Source organism: Ovis canadensis, chromosome Y, assembly GCF_042477335.2.
Source record: "Ovis canadensis isolate MfBH-ARS-UI-01 breed Bighorn chromosome Y, ARS-UI_OviCan_v2, whole genome shotgun sequence".
Taxonomy (NCBI): Eukaryota; Metazoa; Chordata; class Mammalia; order Artiodactyla; family Bovidae; genus Ovis; species Ovis canadensis.
The window spans coordinates 1595927-1609720 of record NC_091271.1 but is presented as its reverse complement, the minus strand read 5'-3'; the positions used below and the strand labels follow the sequence as shown (position 1 = coordinate 1609720).

The window sequence follows — 13794 nt, the reverse complement described above, 5'->3', positions numbered from 1 at the left end:
GTCAGTCGCTCAGGCGTGTCCGACTCTCTGCGGCCCCATGGACTGCAGCCCGCCAGGCTCCTCTGTCCATGGGATTCTCCAGGCAAGGATACCGGAGTGGGTTGCCTTGCCCTCCTCCAGCGGATCTTCCCCACCCAGGGATGGAAGCTGCGTCTCTTGTGTCTCCTTTATTAACAGGCAGACTCTTTCCCTCCTAAGCCATCAGGGAAGACCCGTTTTGAAAGAATGTAGAAAAGCAACGGCTGGTACAAGGGTTTTAACCAAGACACGCACAGACGTGTATTTATTTCTTCAGTAAATAAAACACAAGAAGCATAGGGATTATTTTTTTTTTAACATTTAAAAGACAGCCAGGGAGAGGAGCACTCGTTGAAAAATGAAGCTGGGAAAAATGGAAGGCAGGAGGAGAAGGGGACGACAGAGGATGAGATGGTTGGATGGCATCACTGACTCAATGGACTTGAGTTTGAGCAAGCTCCGGGATATAGTGATGGACCAGGAGGCCTGGCAAGCTGCGGTCCACGAGGCCACAAAGAGTCGGACACGACTGACCAACTGAACAGCAACAGGGAGGTGAAGTACTCCTAGGTGTCTTATACTTCCCCTCGGGGCAGGCATAGCTATGACCCACGAAGGTTACAGACACATGGATTTATAGGGCTGAACGGAACGAAGCTTGGCCTGCCTCTCAAAGACTCAAGCCCGTATCGTGGGAGGCGGGCAACTTACGTAGCCTGGCTGGGAGCTTGGCAGGAATGGTATGGAATTAATGTAGCCCTTGATGAGGTGATAAAATCAGATAGAAACTATATAAGCAGGTTGGAAGCTGCCCATTGTTGAATTTTATTTCCTTTTGAAGCACAATTAACCTGTTCTTCCAAAGGTTCCTGCACACCAGCCGTCCTGAGTTCAGCCCATGGGCTATCTATTTACACTGGGAAAGATTGAGGGCAGGAGGAGAAGGGGACGACCGAGGATGAGATGGTTGGATGGCATCACCGACTCGATGGACTTGAGTTGGAGCAAGTTCTAGGGGTTAGTGATGGACAGGGAGGCCTGGTGTGCTGCAGTCCATGGGATCACAAAGAGTTGGATATAACTGAGCAACTGAAGAACAACCCTATAGGTCTCCTAACCACTAAAATTACAGAAGGATCCAGGCCATCTGACTTCCTCTGGGTCTGTCCCATCCCCCACCCCCATCAAGGTTGAACTTGCTGTTGAACAGTGTATTACTTTTCCAATTAACTTAGCCCAGCGCCTCCTCCCCGGCCAAGTATACACACAGACTGTTGTTTCTGGGGGCTTCCCAGGTGGCGTTAGTGGTAAAGAATCTGCCTGCCAAAGCAAGACATGAGTTCAATTGCTGGGTGGGGAAGATCCCCTGGAGAAGGGAATGGCAACCCACTCCAGTATTCGTGCCTGGAGAATCCCATGGACAGAGGAGCCTGGTGGGCTGCAGTCCATGGGGTCGCACAGAGTCAGACACGACTGAGTGACTAACACAAAACTAATTTTGGTAAAGAACCTTTCTGCAATGCAGGAGGTGTGGGTTCGATCCCTGAGTCTGGAAGACCCCCTGGAGGAGGAAATGGCAACCCACTCCAGTATTCGTGCCTGGAGAATCCCATGGACAGAGGAGCCTGGCGGGCTGCAGTCCATGGGGTCACAAAGAGTCGGACACCACGGAAGTGACCGAGCAGGCATGGACTGTTCCCAGGTGCAGAAACTGTAAATCATATCTGTATTCCTTCACAAAACATACTGTATAGCGATATATATATAATTCTGCAGGTGTCTCATAGGTGTGTTGGCCCCAGGGTTGAAATTTACGTATGATCATGTCCCTTGGTTTTTTGTTTTTTTTTTGTTTTTTTTTTTTTTTACTTCCTTCACCATTGGGAAATGTTTACTCTGTCTCAGAAAGACGGTTACCTAAGATCGAAGCCTGAGGCGTGTCACCCGAGGATACAGGATGTTGAGCTGAGTAAACAGAGTCAGCTCTCCTGAGAGGCTCTTGAAGGATGCGTAGGGAAGAAGGTGGGTGGTTTGTTTAGAACACGAATCTCAGGGCTTTGCCTGGTGGTCCACCGTCTCGTCTGTTTGTCCGAGTGACTCGGACGACTCTTTGGAAACTCATGCGTAAGTGAGCCCTGCTCATCCCAGTTCAGCAGCTTCCCCGATGCCTCAACGGCTGATAAATCCACCTGCGGTAAGGGAGACAGAGGAGCTGCACCTTTGATTCCTGGGTCGGGAGGATCCCCTGGAGGAGGGCTTGGCTACCCACTCCAGTCTTCTTGCCTGGAGAACCCCCGAGGACAGACGAGCCTGGCGGGCGACAGTCCATGGGGTCACAAAGAGTCAGACACGGACTGAGCAATTATGGCAAAATCGTTGCCATTTTCTCCAGAAATCCCTTTTCGCATAAGCCCCGCGATGATGGGTCACTCTTGGGTTCACATCCTTGCGTGGCTACCCTCCGGGTTGACCAGGAATTTCTCCAGCCTGTTTGGCAGAAATAATCCAGCTGAGCTCGGGAGATCTGGGAGATTCCCTCTGATGGGTCCTTCTTCTTTTCTATTTTGAAATACGCAGTTGAGAAAAATCTGGAAACATTTGAGTGAACGCCATGGAACGGGAGACTTCCACCGACTGTGGTATGAACGAAGGACGAAACCCAAAAATAACCCCTCATTCTCAGAGCCAGTAGCTTGGATTCTCATTTAAGGCTCCCCCCTAGACAGACGGCGGGCGGGGGGGCAAGTTTCACATGCAACATTCCTCAAAGTCTCTTTCTGCTCAAATAAAATGCTGTTTCCCCATCAGATACCAGTGCACCCCTGGGATTCCGCGGCTTGGGCAAGTACACATTGCCTGTGCAGACTTCTTTTCTCCTTCACCCCCTTTTGTTTCCAGTCACCCTAGAATACTGAGGGTCAGTTGTCCCCCTGTTGATGGAGGGTGAATAGTGGTCGTGGAGGCAGGGTTCACTTTTACAACCCCCGTTAAGCAACAGGACTGAAAATCGCACCCCCCTGGTCTTTACCGTTGATTCCGTGTCGTGTCTACCGTTAACAGGGCTGCAATGAACACTGGGGTCCACGTATCTTTTTGAATTATGTTTCTTCCCCACCTCCCCGGGTGGATGCCCAGGAGTGGGATTGCTGAGTCATATGTCCATCAACATAGGGATGGATAAAGAGGTGGTGATGTGTGCTAAGTCGCTTCAGTCGTGTCTGACTCTTGGTGACCCCCTGGACTGTAGCCCACCAGGCTTCTCTGTCCATCGGGATTCTCCAGGCAAGAATGCTGGTGTGGGTTATCATACCCTTCTCTGGGGGAATCTTCCTGCTCCAGGGATTGAAGCCAGGACTAAGTCTCCTTAAGAGTCCAAAAAGAACCTGGAGTCTTTAAAGAAGCTGACAGGTAGGTTCTTTAGGACTATTGCCACCCAGGAAGCCCCAAAACCACTAGTGTGTGTGTCCAACTCTTTGTGACTCTTTGGGACCCCATAGACTGCAGCACGCCAGGCCTCCCTGTCCATAGCCAACTCCCGGAGTTTACTCAAACTCATGCCCATTGAGTCGGTGATGCCATCCAACCATCTCATCCTCTGTCGTCCCCTTCTCCTCCCGCCTTCAATCTTTCCCAGCATCACAGTCTTTTCTAGTACATCAGCTCTTCGCATCAGGTGGCCAAAGGATTGGAGTTTCAGCATCAGTCCTTCCGATGAATATTCAGGACTGATCTCCTTGAGGATGGGCTAGTTGGATCTCCTTGCAGTCCCAGGGACTCTCAAGAGCGTTCTCCAGCACCACAGTTGGAAGGCATCAGTTCTTCGGATGCTCAGCCTGTTTTTCTCTCTTCCCAGTGACTGCCCTTACCCTGCCTCACCTCTGCCCAGGTGGTCTCACTGCTGACAGCCCTCAGCTGACCCCTTGCCCTTTTTTCCCAGTTCTCCTTCCTCCTGGAAACCAACACAGGTCTTTCTCTCCCCCTCTTCCTTCCCCTTCTGCGTTACAGACAGCACTGTCGTCTCCAGCCTTGATTTCCCCAGCCCTCCATCTCACTTGCCCCTGCCAGTACCTCGGGGCTCCACAAAGCGCTCATCCCGGCCCAGCCCCTTCAGGCTCTCCAAACCGGGACGAGGAAAAAAAATATTCCACCTTTTTTTTTTTTTGGCAAGAGGACTCAGGCTGGAGGAGGGATGGTGGCTGCCAGGAGCCACAGGAGAGGCGGGAGGGCGTGGCCGGGGGCTCTGGTTGCAGCCTCGCCTACGGCTCCTCCGGAGATGCCGGCGGGCGCCCCCGGCTGCCTGCAGCCTGCACTCGGGGTCCGGAGGCGCCGCCAGAGAAAACTCCAGCCCGCCTGGGGGAGCGCAAGCCGTGTTCCTTCTCTCTTGCCCCCACTGAAAAGAAAGACAGTCCTCCTCCAAGTCTTGCTGGGAAGGGCGCTCCGGGCGCAGACCTCGCGGCTGTGCGCTCCCGGGTATCTCTCAGTCCCTCGGGTACCCCCGGAGTTCCTCTCGGGGGTGAAGGGGCCCGGATACTTCCCCACCCCCGACCCCCGCACCAGCCCCTCCAGCTTCCTCCAGCCGGCCGTGTGTGTGCGGGGCACCAGCGGTTCGCCCCACCGGCGTGGACGAGGCGTGCCCACCCGGGCCGTGCGCGGCGCCATGCGGAGCCGAGAGGAGGGCTGAGCGCGCGGCGGCGGCGCGGCCAGGGTCCCCCGCTCCCCGTCTCCCCGGGGTGGGGCAGGGTGGGGCTGGGCCGAGGCGTGCTCTCGGGGAAGGCTCTCGGCGACGGGAATAAAAGGGCGCCGCGCTGGGAAGCCGAGCCGCCTTGCCTCGCCCCCCGGGCAGCAGGACATGGCCCCGGCCGACCCCCGGCGGTGACTCGCGCGCCCTGGCCCAGTGGATGCTCTGCGCGCCCCGCTCCCGTGGGTCGCGGCTTCCGACGAACAGGTGAGGACCGAGGGCTGCCGGGGCGCCCCCGGCGGTTGCTGGGAAGGTGGGGCGGGGGGGCGGCTCTGTCTGCAAGGGGTGGAGAGAGTTAGAAACGGGACCGGTGTTGCGCTGGGGGGAGCAGGGGGCGAGGGCAAAGGCTTCTGGAAATGTTTCCTGGCGCTCCGTTAAAGCTCCAGCTACCATCCGGAACGGGCTTCCTTGGTGTCTCAGCTGGTAGAAGAATCTGCCCGCCATGCGGGACACCTGAGTTCGATCCCCGGCTGGGGAAGATGCCCCTGGAGAAGGAAACAGCAACCCACTCCAGTATCCTGGCCTGGAGAATCCCATAGAATTCCGTGGGGTCGCCAAGAGTCGGACACGACTGAGCGGCTAAGCGCAGCACCGTACCGTCCAGCGCAGAAGCTGACGGAAATCATGCCGGAAGATGCACAGAGTGGGTCTAAGGTCCCCTTTCCAAAGTGGCCTCGCTCACCTCCCCCGGGGACCCCCGACAAGACCCTCAAGTGTAACCGGCTGCGCTCCTGCGTTGGTGGCGAGAGGCAAGTCACAGTTGCGGGGCCGTCTCCCCAGTTTCTCCAGATCCCTAAGACTCTCCACGCCCAACCCCCGCCCCCCTCCTTCTTTTGCCCTGCAAAGTGGGGAGACGCAAAGCAACCCCCTTCCTCTGCCAGGGGACGGGGGTTTGGGGTGGGGGGAGTGTCTGAGCCGCGCGCAAGCTGGGGAAGTCATCGTTTGGGGGAGAGACGCCCTTTGGTGTCCGAGTCTCTGGCCTCGGAGACCTTCGGGGTAACCTGAGACGCGCTCGGGGAAAGCTTTGTGAAGTCACAGCGCAGCCTGCCCGGGCGCGTCCGGAGCGCGCGCTGGAAGCCGGCCAGGGGCGTAAGGCGGCGCGCCCGGCCCCTCCAGACTCTTCCCGGCCGGGTGGACGCCCGCCGACCGCCTCGCGCCCCGAGTCCAGCTTCCCGGGGTTCGCCGGGCGTGCCCGGAGATCGCGCAGACGCAGGGAGGCTTCCCCGCGAGGCCTCGGGATTGGGCTTCAAAGGGGAGCGGGGACGCGTCCCTGCGGTCTTCCGGGGGTGCCCTGGGTAGAGAGCCGGGAGCGAGGCTTCGGGACGCCGGGGACCAGGTCCGCCTGCGTGCACAGGGCTTGGGCATGAGCCCGTGTGGAGTGTCAAGCGCGCGGGTGAGGGGCCTGGAGAACCGAAAAAAGCTCCGCAGAAGCCGGTCGGTTCCAAGGCGGAGAGGAGGCGCCTGGGCTCGGTGTTTGCAAAGCTGCTTGCACCGTCAGCTCTTTAGGAGCAGCTGAAAAACGAAACGCGTAAAGGCTTCAGAAAACGTCTGTTCCCAGGTCCTCCTAAGGGGCAGCAAACGCTGTGCGTGCGTCTGGGGTGTCCCTACAGCGCGGGAGCAAATGCAGTGTTTATGATCAGAAGTCAGGGTTGGCCACCGTCGGGAAGGGGCGCGTTTCTCTGACCGTGTTCCGTGTGTTGTTACTTACTGATGCATGAAGAAAGTCACTGACTTTCTACAGGAGATAGCGGCTGATGCAACCTAATATTGTAGCTCATCTTTTCCTTCTCTTTCTCCCTCTTTTTCTCTTTCCCTTTTTTCTCCTCTGACCTCCCTTCTTTCCTATCCTTTGTCCTTCCTCTCTCTGTGTCTCTTTTGGGTCTTACTGACCTTTTTTGCTTCCCTCAAGATTCTTCATCAGGCTACTCCTTGCCTCGTTCTCGCATGGCAGATTTTTCAGACGTTTCTCCAAATTTGCTCCCTGGTAAAGAATAATGTTTTTCCCTCTCAACATTTTGGTTCTTCCAAGGTGGGGGGGTGGGGAGCACGGAATTAAAGAGAGGAGACAAATTCACATACAATGGAATACGTTCTGCTTTAGTGAACATCTCTATAAGCCCTTGAAGACGGTCTGAGTAAAACTTTAAGGAATGCCATTAAAAGAAGGAAATACTTCTGGTCATAATGGATTTCCTGAGAAGCTTGTTATTCAGTTATACAGAGTATGTACGGCTTGAGATAAACATCAGAGGTGGGCAGATAACAGTTACTTTTCTGAGTTGAAACATGAATGTATCTGGCATCCAAGTATGTGTGGGTGTTAGTGGCTCAGTCCTGTCTGACTCTTTGCAACACCGTGATCTATATAGCCCACCAGGCTCATCTGTCCATGGAATTTCTCACTGCTATATGTAAGCACAAATATATATATATACACATTTATACAAGTATATACTTGCATGTATATATACATTGTTGTTCAGTTGCTAAGTCATGTCCAGCTCTTTTTGTGACCCCATGGACTGTAGCCCGCCAGGCTCCTCGGTCCATGGGATTCTCCAGGCAAGGATACTGGAGTGGGTTGCCATTTTCTCCTCCAGGGGATCTTCTTGACCCAGGGATTGAACCCCGTGTCTCCTGACTTTCCTTCATTGCCAGGCAGGTTCTTTGCCACTGAGTCATCTGGGAAGCTCTTATATCTACATTTATATAAATACATATTTACATATACATATATTTGTACATTTGTGTCTGTATATATACATTTTTACAAATAAATATTTACGTATACAGGACTTCCCTGGTGGCTCAGCTGGTAAAGAATCTGCCTGCAATGCTGGAGATCTGGGTTTGATCCCTGAGTCAGGAAGATCCCCTGGAGAAGGAAATGGCAACCCATCCCAGTAGTCTTGGCTGGAGAATTCCGTGGACAGAGGAGCCTGGTGGGCTACAGTCCATGGGGTTGCAAAGAATCGGACATGACTGACTGACTAACCCTTTCCTTTCACCTTTCGTACATTTATACAAATATATATTTGTATATATACACCCATTTGTGTATTTGTTGGTATGTACAGGGCTTCCCTAGTAGCTCAGCTAATAAAGAATCTGCCTGCAATGCAGGAGACCCTGCTTGCCTTCCTGGATCAGAAAAATCCCCTGGAAAAGGGATAGCCTACCCATTCCAGTATTCTTGGGCTTCCCTGGTGGCTCAGCTGGTAAAGAATCTGCCTGCAACTCGGGAGACCTGGGTTTGATCCCTGAGTTGGGAAGATCCCCCTGGAGAAGGGAACAGCTACCCACTCCACTGGGCCTGTCAATTTCATACCCTCCCTTACAACACAGCGACATTTCCAAGTCGTAATATCGATGTCAGGAGTGAAGGCTGTATTCCACAGTTGTATTAAACTGAGTTGCAGACGATGATTAAAAATTTTTTTAAAGTTTTGTGTTGCTCCACGCACACGCTTTGCGTCACTCAGATGTCCCACGCTGACGCCTTGCGAAGCTTAGCGTCGGGAGGCACAGTGGAGGTGCAACCAGCTGGCAGTACGGAAGCGCTGTCTGACACCTGGCTTTGTGTGGTTCCCCGACAGGTGTGCCAGGATGACCCGCCCGGACAAGATGCGGATGACGTGGGCGCGGTGGCGAGCCCTCTCCATGGTGCTGACTCTGCTCTGGGGACGCCCCCACGTGGCCTTGGGCTGCCCCCACCCCTGCGCCTGCTACGTCCCCAGCGAAGCCCACTGCACGTTCCGATCCTTGGCCTCTGTGCCCGCTGGGATCTCTCCACATGTGGAAAGAATCAATCTGGGGTTTGTACCACATTCCTTCTGAGCCATCTCAGCCTCCTCGCGAGCGGGCGGGCGGGTGGGTTTCGTCTTTGGTGTACGGGTGTGTGAGCACGTACGTGATAGCGAGTGTGTATTCGTCTGTGGGTCACCGTGCCTGGCATGATGTGGGCCTAATTAAGAGGACATGTATAACTCTACTAAATGTGGTCCTTTGGGGGCCAGTATCTGAATTAATCAATCAGCACAAATCTCTGTCACAAAGCTTATGACCCATCAGAGACAGCTTCAGCTCCTTCATAAATTTCCATTAATAACAGTTCTTTAATACACTGCAGATGCGGAATATATGATGCGTGCATAAATATGCTGATAGCGTTTAAATAGATTTCAGCAGTTATTACAAAGTGATAAATAGAATGAGGGAGACATCTTTGACCCTGTAAATTATCCGTATGACTCAATCGTGACTCTGATGAAATAAGAGTTCTTTCAGGTTTTGCCTATTTAAAATAGTGATGTCTTTTAAGCCGTTTTTTAAAAAACATATTTATTTATGTGGCTGCGTCAGGCCTTAGTGGCAACATACAGAATCTTTAGTTGTGTCAGGCCAAGTCTTAGCTGAGGCATATAGGATCTAGTTCCCAGACCAGGGGTTGAACCTGAGCCCCCTGCATTGGGAGGAGCATGAAGTATCAACCACTGGACCATCAGAAAGTGAACGTGTTAGTTGCTCAGCCATGTTCGACTCTCTGCGACCCTATGCACTGTAGCCCACCAGGCTGTCCTGCCCATGGGGATTCTTCAGGCCAGAATGCTGGAGTGGGTTGCCATTGCCCTCCTCCAGAGGATCTTCGCAACCCAGGGATCAAACCCCCATCTCTTACATCTCCTGCATTGGCAGGTGGGTGCTTTTCCACTAGCTGCACCTGGGACCAGCAGTGAAGCCCCCTAAACAGATATTTCAGTACAGCATTTCAGGTAGAATTTTTATGTTTCAGTTTTCTTCTATCCCCAGATATACTTTCTATACCTAAGTGTCCATTTCCATGAATTATAGGTACTCATAAAATTTTCATACTAAACCCTCCTGTGCACAATTCTAATAGTAAACAATCACTTGGAGTTCTTCAGCAAAATATGCTAGCTACTTCCTCCCACGTATAAAACAACACAACTATTTAGGGTTTGACGAATAGACATTTTAGTAAGACAAAGTCCTCTTTGAGTACGGAGCCTCGGAAATTCTTTCCTTTACCGATTACAAGGTCCAGTAGAAGGGTGAAGGAATGGGCAGTTAAGAGAGAGAGATAAACACTTTGCAAATCCATAGCAATGGACCATGAAATAGCTCTCTCCAAAAAAAAAAAAAAAAAAAAAAGAGCTTGGCAAACTCGACTGTCTGAAAAAAAAAAAAAAAATCTAACCACGATGATGATCACTCCACAGGGAAAAGACGTTGGCTTTGCCAGAAGAGAGAATAGTAACCGTTTCCTTTTTATAATCTTTAAATCGTTTGACAATTTTAAAACCAGCTTCCTTTTCACAGTCTTCCGATTTATGCAGAAGAGGAACTAAAGCTGTTTGAATCGGGGTAGAATGGGCGCTGCGAGTTTGTAGAAAGGAAAACAGAGTTGATCTGGGATCACTCTTGTCTCTTGGGGTTTACCAGTGGCTCAGCGGTAAAGAATCTGCCTGCCGTGCAGGAAACGCGGGAGACACAGGGTCATTCCCTGGGTCGGGAAGATCCCCTGGAGGAGGGCAGGGCAACCCACTCCAGTATTCTTGCCTGGAGAGTCCCATGGGCAGGGGAGCTTGGAGGGCTACACTCCATAGAGTTGCAAAGAGTGGGACAACTTAGCAAATGAGCACGCAAAGACTTTGCCAGCGGAAGCAAAGGCAGATATCAAAATGACTCTTTTTCCTCCTTTGGCCAACAGTACCTTGAGATGGTTTTCTGTAATATTCAGTTCAGTTCAGTCGCTCAGTCGTGTCCGACTCTTTTTGACCCCATGGACCACAGCACGCCAGGCCGCCCTGTCCATCACTAACTCCCGGAGTCCACCCAAACCCATGTCCATCGAGTCAGTGATGCCATCCAACCATCTCATCCTCTGTCGTCCCCTTCTCCTCCTGCCCTCAATCTTTCCCAGCATCAGGGTCTTTTCCAACGAGTCAGCTCTTCACATCAGGGGGCCAAAGGATTGGAGCTTCAGCTTCAGCATCAGTCCTTCCAAAGAAGAAAAAATAAAAAGACCAGGACTAGTTTCACGGCACCAACGCATAATACTTCCCTCTGGCTTAATGTGTAACTGGATTCAGCGTACCATGGTTTTATTGTCTGATTCGTGTTGATGCATGGCAGAAACCCATACAATGTTGTAAAGCAATTATTGTCCAATTGAAAATTAAAAAAAAATAAGTACACATAGTAGGAGGATATCACTCATAATATCACAGCGCTGTTTCTCCGTAGTGTCAGTCGCTCAGTCGTGTCCAACTCTTGTGACCCCCTGGGCTGTAGCCCTCCAGGCTCCTCTGTCCATGGGATTCTCCAGGCAACAATACCGGACTGGGTTGTCATTCCCTTCTCTAGGGGATCTTCCCCACCCGGGGATCAAACCCGGGTCTCCTGCACTGGAGGTGACTTCTTCACCGTCTGAGCCACCAGGGAAGTCCAGCCTCAAAGGAGATAACGAGGCTGGCATGGTGCATTTTGTTGGGAAAAAAAGCAAAAGAGAAAACAGCAGTGTCCAGGGTCTGCGTTGCCTGTTAGCAGTCTGCGAAGGGTTGAAAACCCTCGGGGAATGAGCAGTTATTGGCAGAGCGCTCCTGATTTTCATTCCCACACAGATGTTTTTTTTAGGGTTCTCATTCAGCATTGAAAGAGAAAGAGTGGCTCTTTCCTGTTTTGAAAGAAAGAGTTGTTCTTTCCTGTTGGGACAGCCCCAACGATTTTTTTTTTTTCCAGAAATGACTTTCCATTTTCTTTTTCTTTTCTAGGTTTAATAGCATACAGGCTTTGTCGGAAACGTCGTTTGCCGGACTGACGAAGCTGGAGCTCCTCATGATCCATGGAAATGACATCCCCAGCATCCCCGACGGGGCTCTGAGAGACCTCATTTCGCTCCAGGTAAACCAGGCGTGGCGGTTTCCCAGGTGGCTCAGTGGTAAAGAATCTGCCTGCCAGTGTGGGAGACACGGGTTTGGTCCCTGGGTCGGGAAGATCCCCTGGAGGAGGACATGGCAACCCACTCCAGTGTTCTTGCCTGGAGAATCCCATGGACAGAGGAGCCTGGCAGGCTGCAGTCCATAGGGTCATAGGGTCGGTCACAACTTAGCTACTAAAAACAAACAGCCTGGGCAAATAAGACCAGCACTAATTGCAACCTCTAACCACCAGCCGTGGAGAGGGAAAGCTTTAAAATCCTCCTTCACAATGAATGAAACGGCCGCTTTTTCTAAACATGAAAAACGAGCTTCCTGTCTGTCCTTCCGTGACCTTTGTTCTGCTTTCTGTTCCTGTTTGTGGTGTTTTATTTAAATTATAAACAGGGCTTCCCTGGTGGCTCAGCTGGTAAAGAATCCACCTGCAATGCAGGAGACCCCGGTTCGATTCCTGGGTTGGGAAGATCCCCTGGAGAAGGGATAGGCTACCCACTCCAGTATTCTTGGGCTTCTCTGGTGGTTCAGCTGGTAAAGAATCCACCTGCAATGCAGGAGACCTGGGTTCGATCCCTGGGTTGGGAATGTTCCCTGGGGAAGGGAAAGGCTGTCCCACGACTGAGTGACATTTTCCACTTGTGGTCTTTGTAGGTTTTCAAGTTCAGCTACAATAAGCTTCGTGTCATCACGGGCAAGACCCTGCAGGGGCTGTGGAACCTGGTGAGACTCCACATGGACCACAACCAGATCGAGTTCATCCACCCGGAAGCGTTCAGGGGCTTAACCTCCCTGAGGCTCCTCCACTTAGAGGGGAACCTGCTTCACCAGCTGCACCCCGCCACTTTCTCCACCTTCGCCTTCCTGGACCACTTCAGGCTCTCCACCTTGAGACACCTCTACCTGGCCGAGAACGCCATGAGCACTCTCCCCGCCGGCATGCTCCAGAACATGCCGCTTCTGGAGAACCTCTACCTGCACGGCAATCCGTGGGCCTGTGACTGTGACATGACCTGGTTTCTGCAGTGGGACGCCAAATCCAAAGGTAGGGACCGCGCAGGCAGCTCGGACAGTCAAGAATCCCCCGGCAGCGCGGGAGACCTGCATTCAGTCCCTGGGTCGGGAAGATTCCCCTGGAGGAGAAAAGGGAAGCCCACTCCAGTTCTTCTTGCCTAGAGAATCCCCATGGACAGAGGAGCCTGGTGGGGCTACAGTCCATGGGGTCGCAAAGAGTCAGACACGACTAAAGCGACTTGGCCCGGATGAATACAGAAAAGCCGAGAGACGTTTAGCAGGGAGGAAAATGTAGTTAGATTCTGTAGGCATCAGTTTGAGGAGCATTTGTACCATCTGACGGGCTTGTCAAGTAGGGCGTCGGTGTGCCTCTCCTAGAATGGGTTTGGAATGGAGAAGCATAGACGGAACTCATCGTCGGCCAGTAGACGGTAATTGAAACCACCCGCGTGGGCGAGACCCTCAGTGACAGGGCAGGGCAAGAAGGGAGGGGTGTTAGACCGAGTCCAGGAATCGTTCACCCATAATGAGTTGGGCAGAGAATCGCTGAAAGCGTCAGTGTTGGCCAGAGAAGGACAAAACTCTGGAGGACTGACTGTCCAGGAAGCCAAGAGTAAGAATGTGAATCCAAAAAAGAAAATTCTGCCTGAGATGAAAAACTGCTGCGAAAGAAAATGTGGTTATGAAAGGCCGGTATGAAATGAGGTATGCCAGCAGTCGGTTCTGAAGTGTTAATCACTCAGTCGTGCCCGACTCTTTGCAACCCTGTGGACTGTAGCCCACCAGGCTCCTCTGTCCGTGGGATTCTCCAGGCAAGGATAGTGGAGTGGGCTGCCATGCCCTCCTCCAGGGGATCTTCCTGACTCAGGGATCGAACCCCAGTCTCCTGCATGGCAGGGGGATTCTTTACCACATGCGGCACCAGGAAAGCCCCACAGTTGGTTCTAGCACCTGGAAATAGGTTCATGGCTTGCAGAGACTTACATAGGTTCTCCTGAACCTTCATAAAAGGAAAATTGCATCCTATGTACAAAGAGAGATTCCTTGTCAGCTTAAAAATGTCTTTTCCTT

At 52.3% G+C, this 13794-nt stretch overlaps 1 protein-coding gene across 1 annotated transcript in view; it reads left to right on the top strand.

Moving 5' to 3' along the window:
* Positions 1-4301: 4301 nt before the first annotated feature.
* Positions 4302-13794, top strand: part of LOC138929830 (matrix-remodeling-associated protein 5-like) — a 29076-nt gene continuing 19583 nt past the window's right edge. Inside the window, exons 1-4 of the mRNA XM_070289518.1 lie at positions 4302-4963; positions 8353-8571; positions 11551-11680; positions 12364-12754. Coding sequence (XP_070145619.1) covers positions 4917-4963; positions 8353-8571; positions 11551-11680; positions 12364-12754 — 787 coding nt within the window. The 5' untranslated portion in view covers positions 4302-4916. The remainder of the gene's footprint in view (positions 4964-8352; positions 8572-11550; positions 11681-12363; positions 12755-13794) is intronic.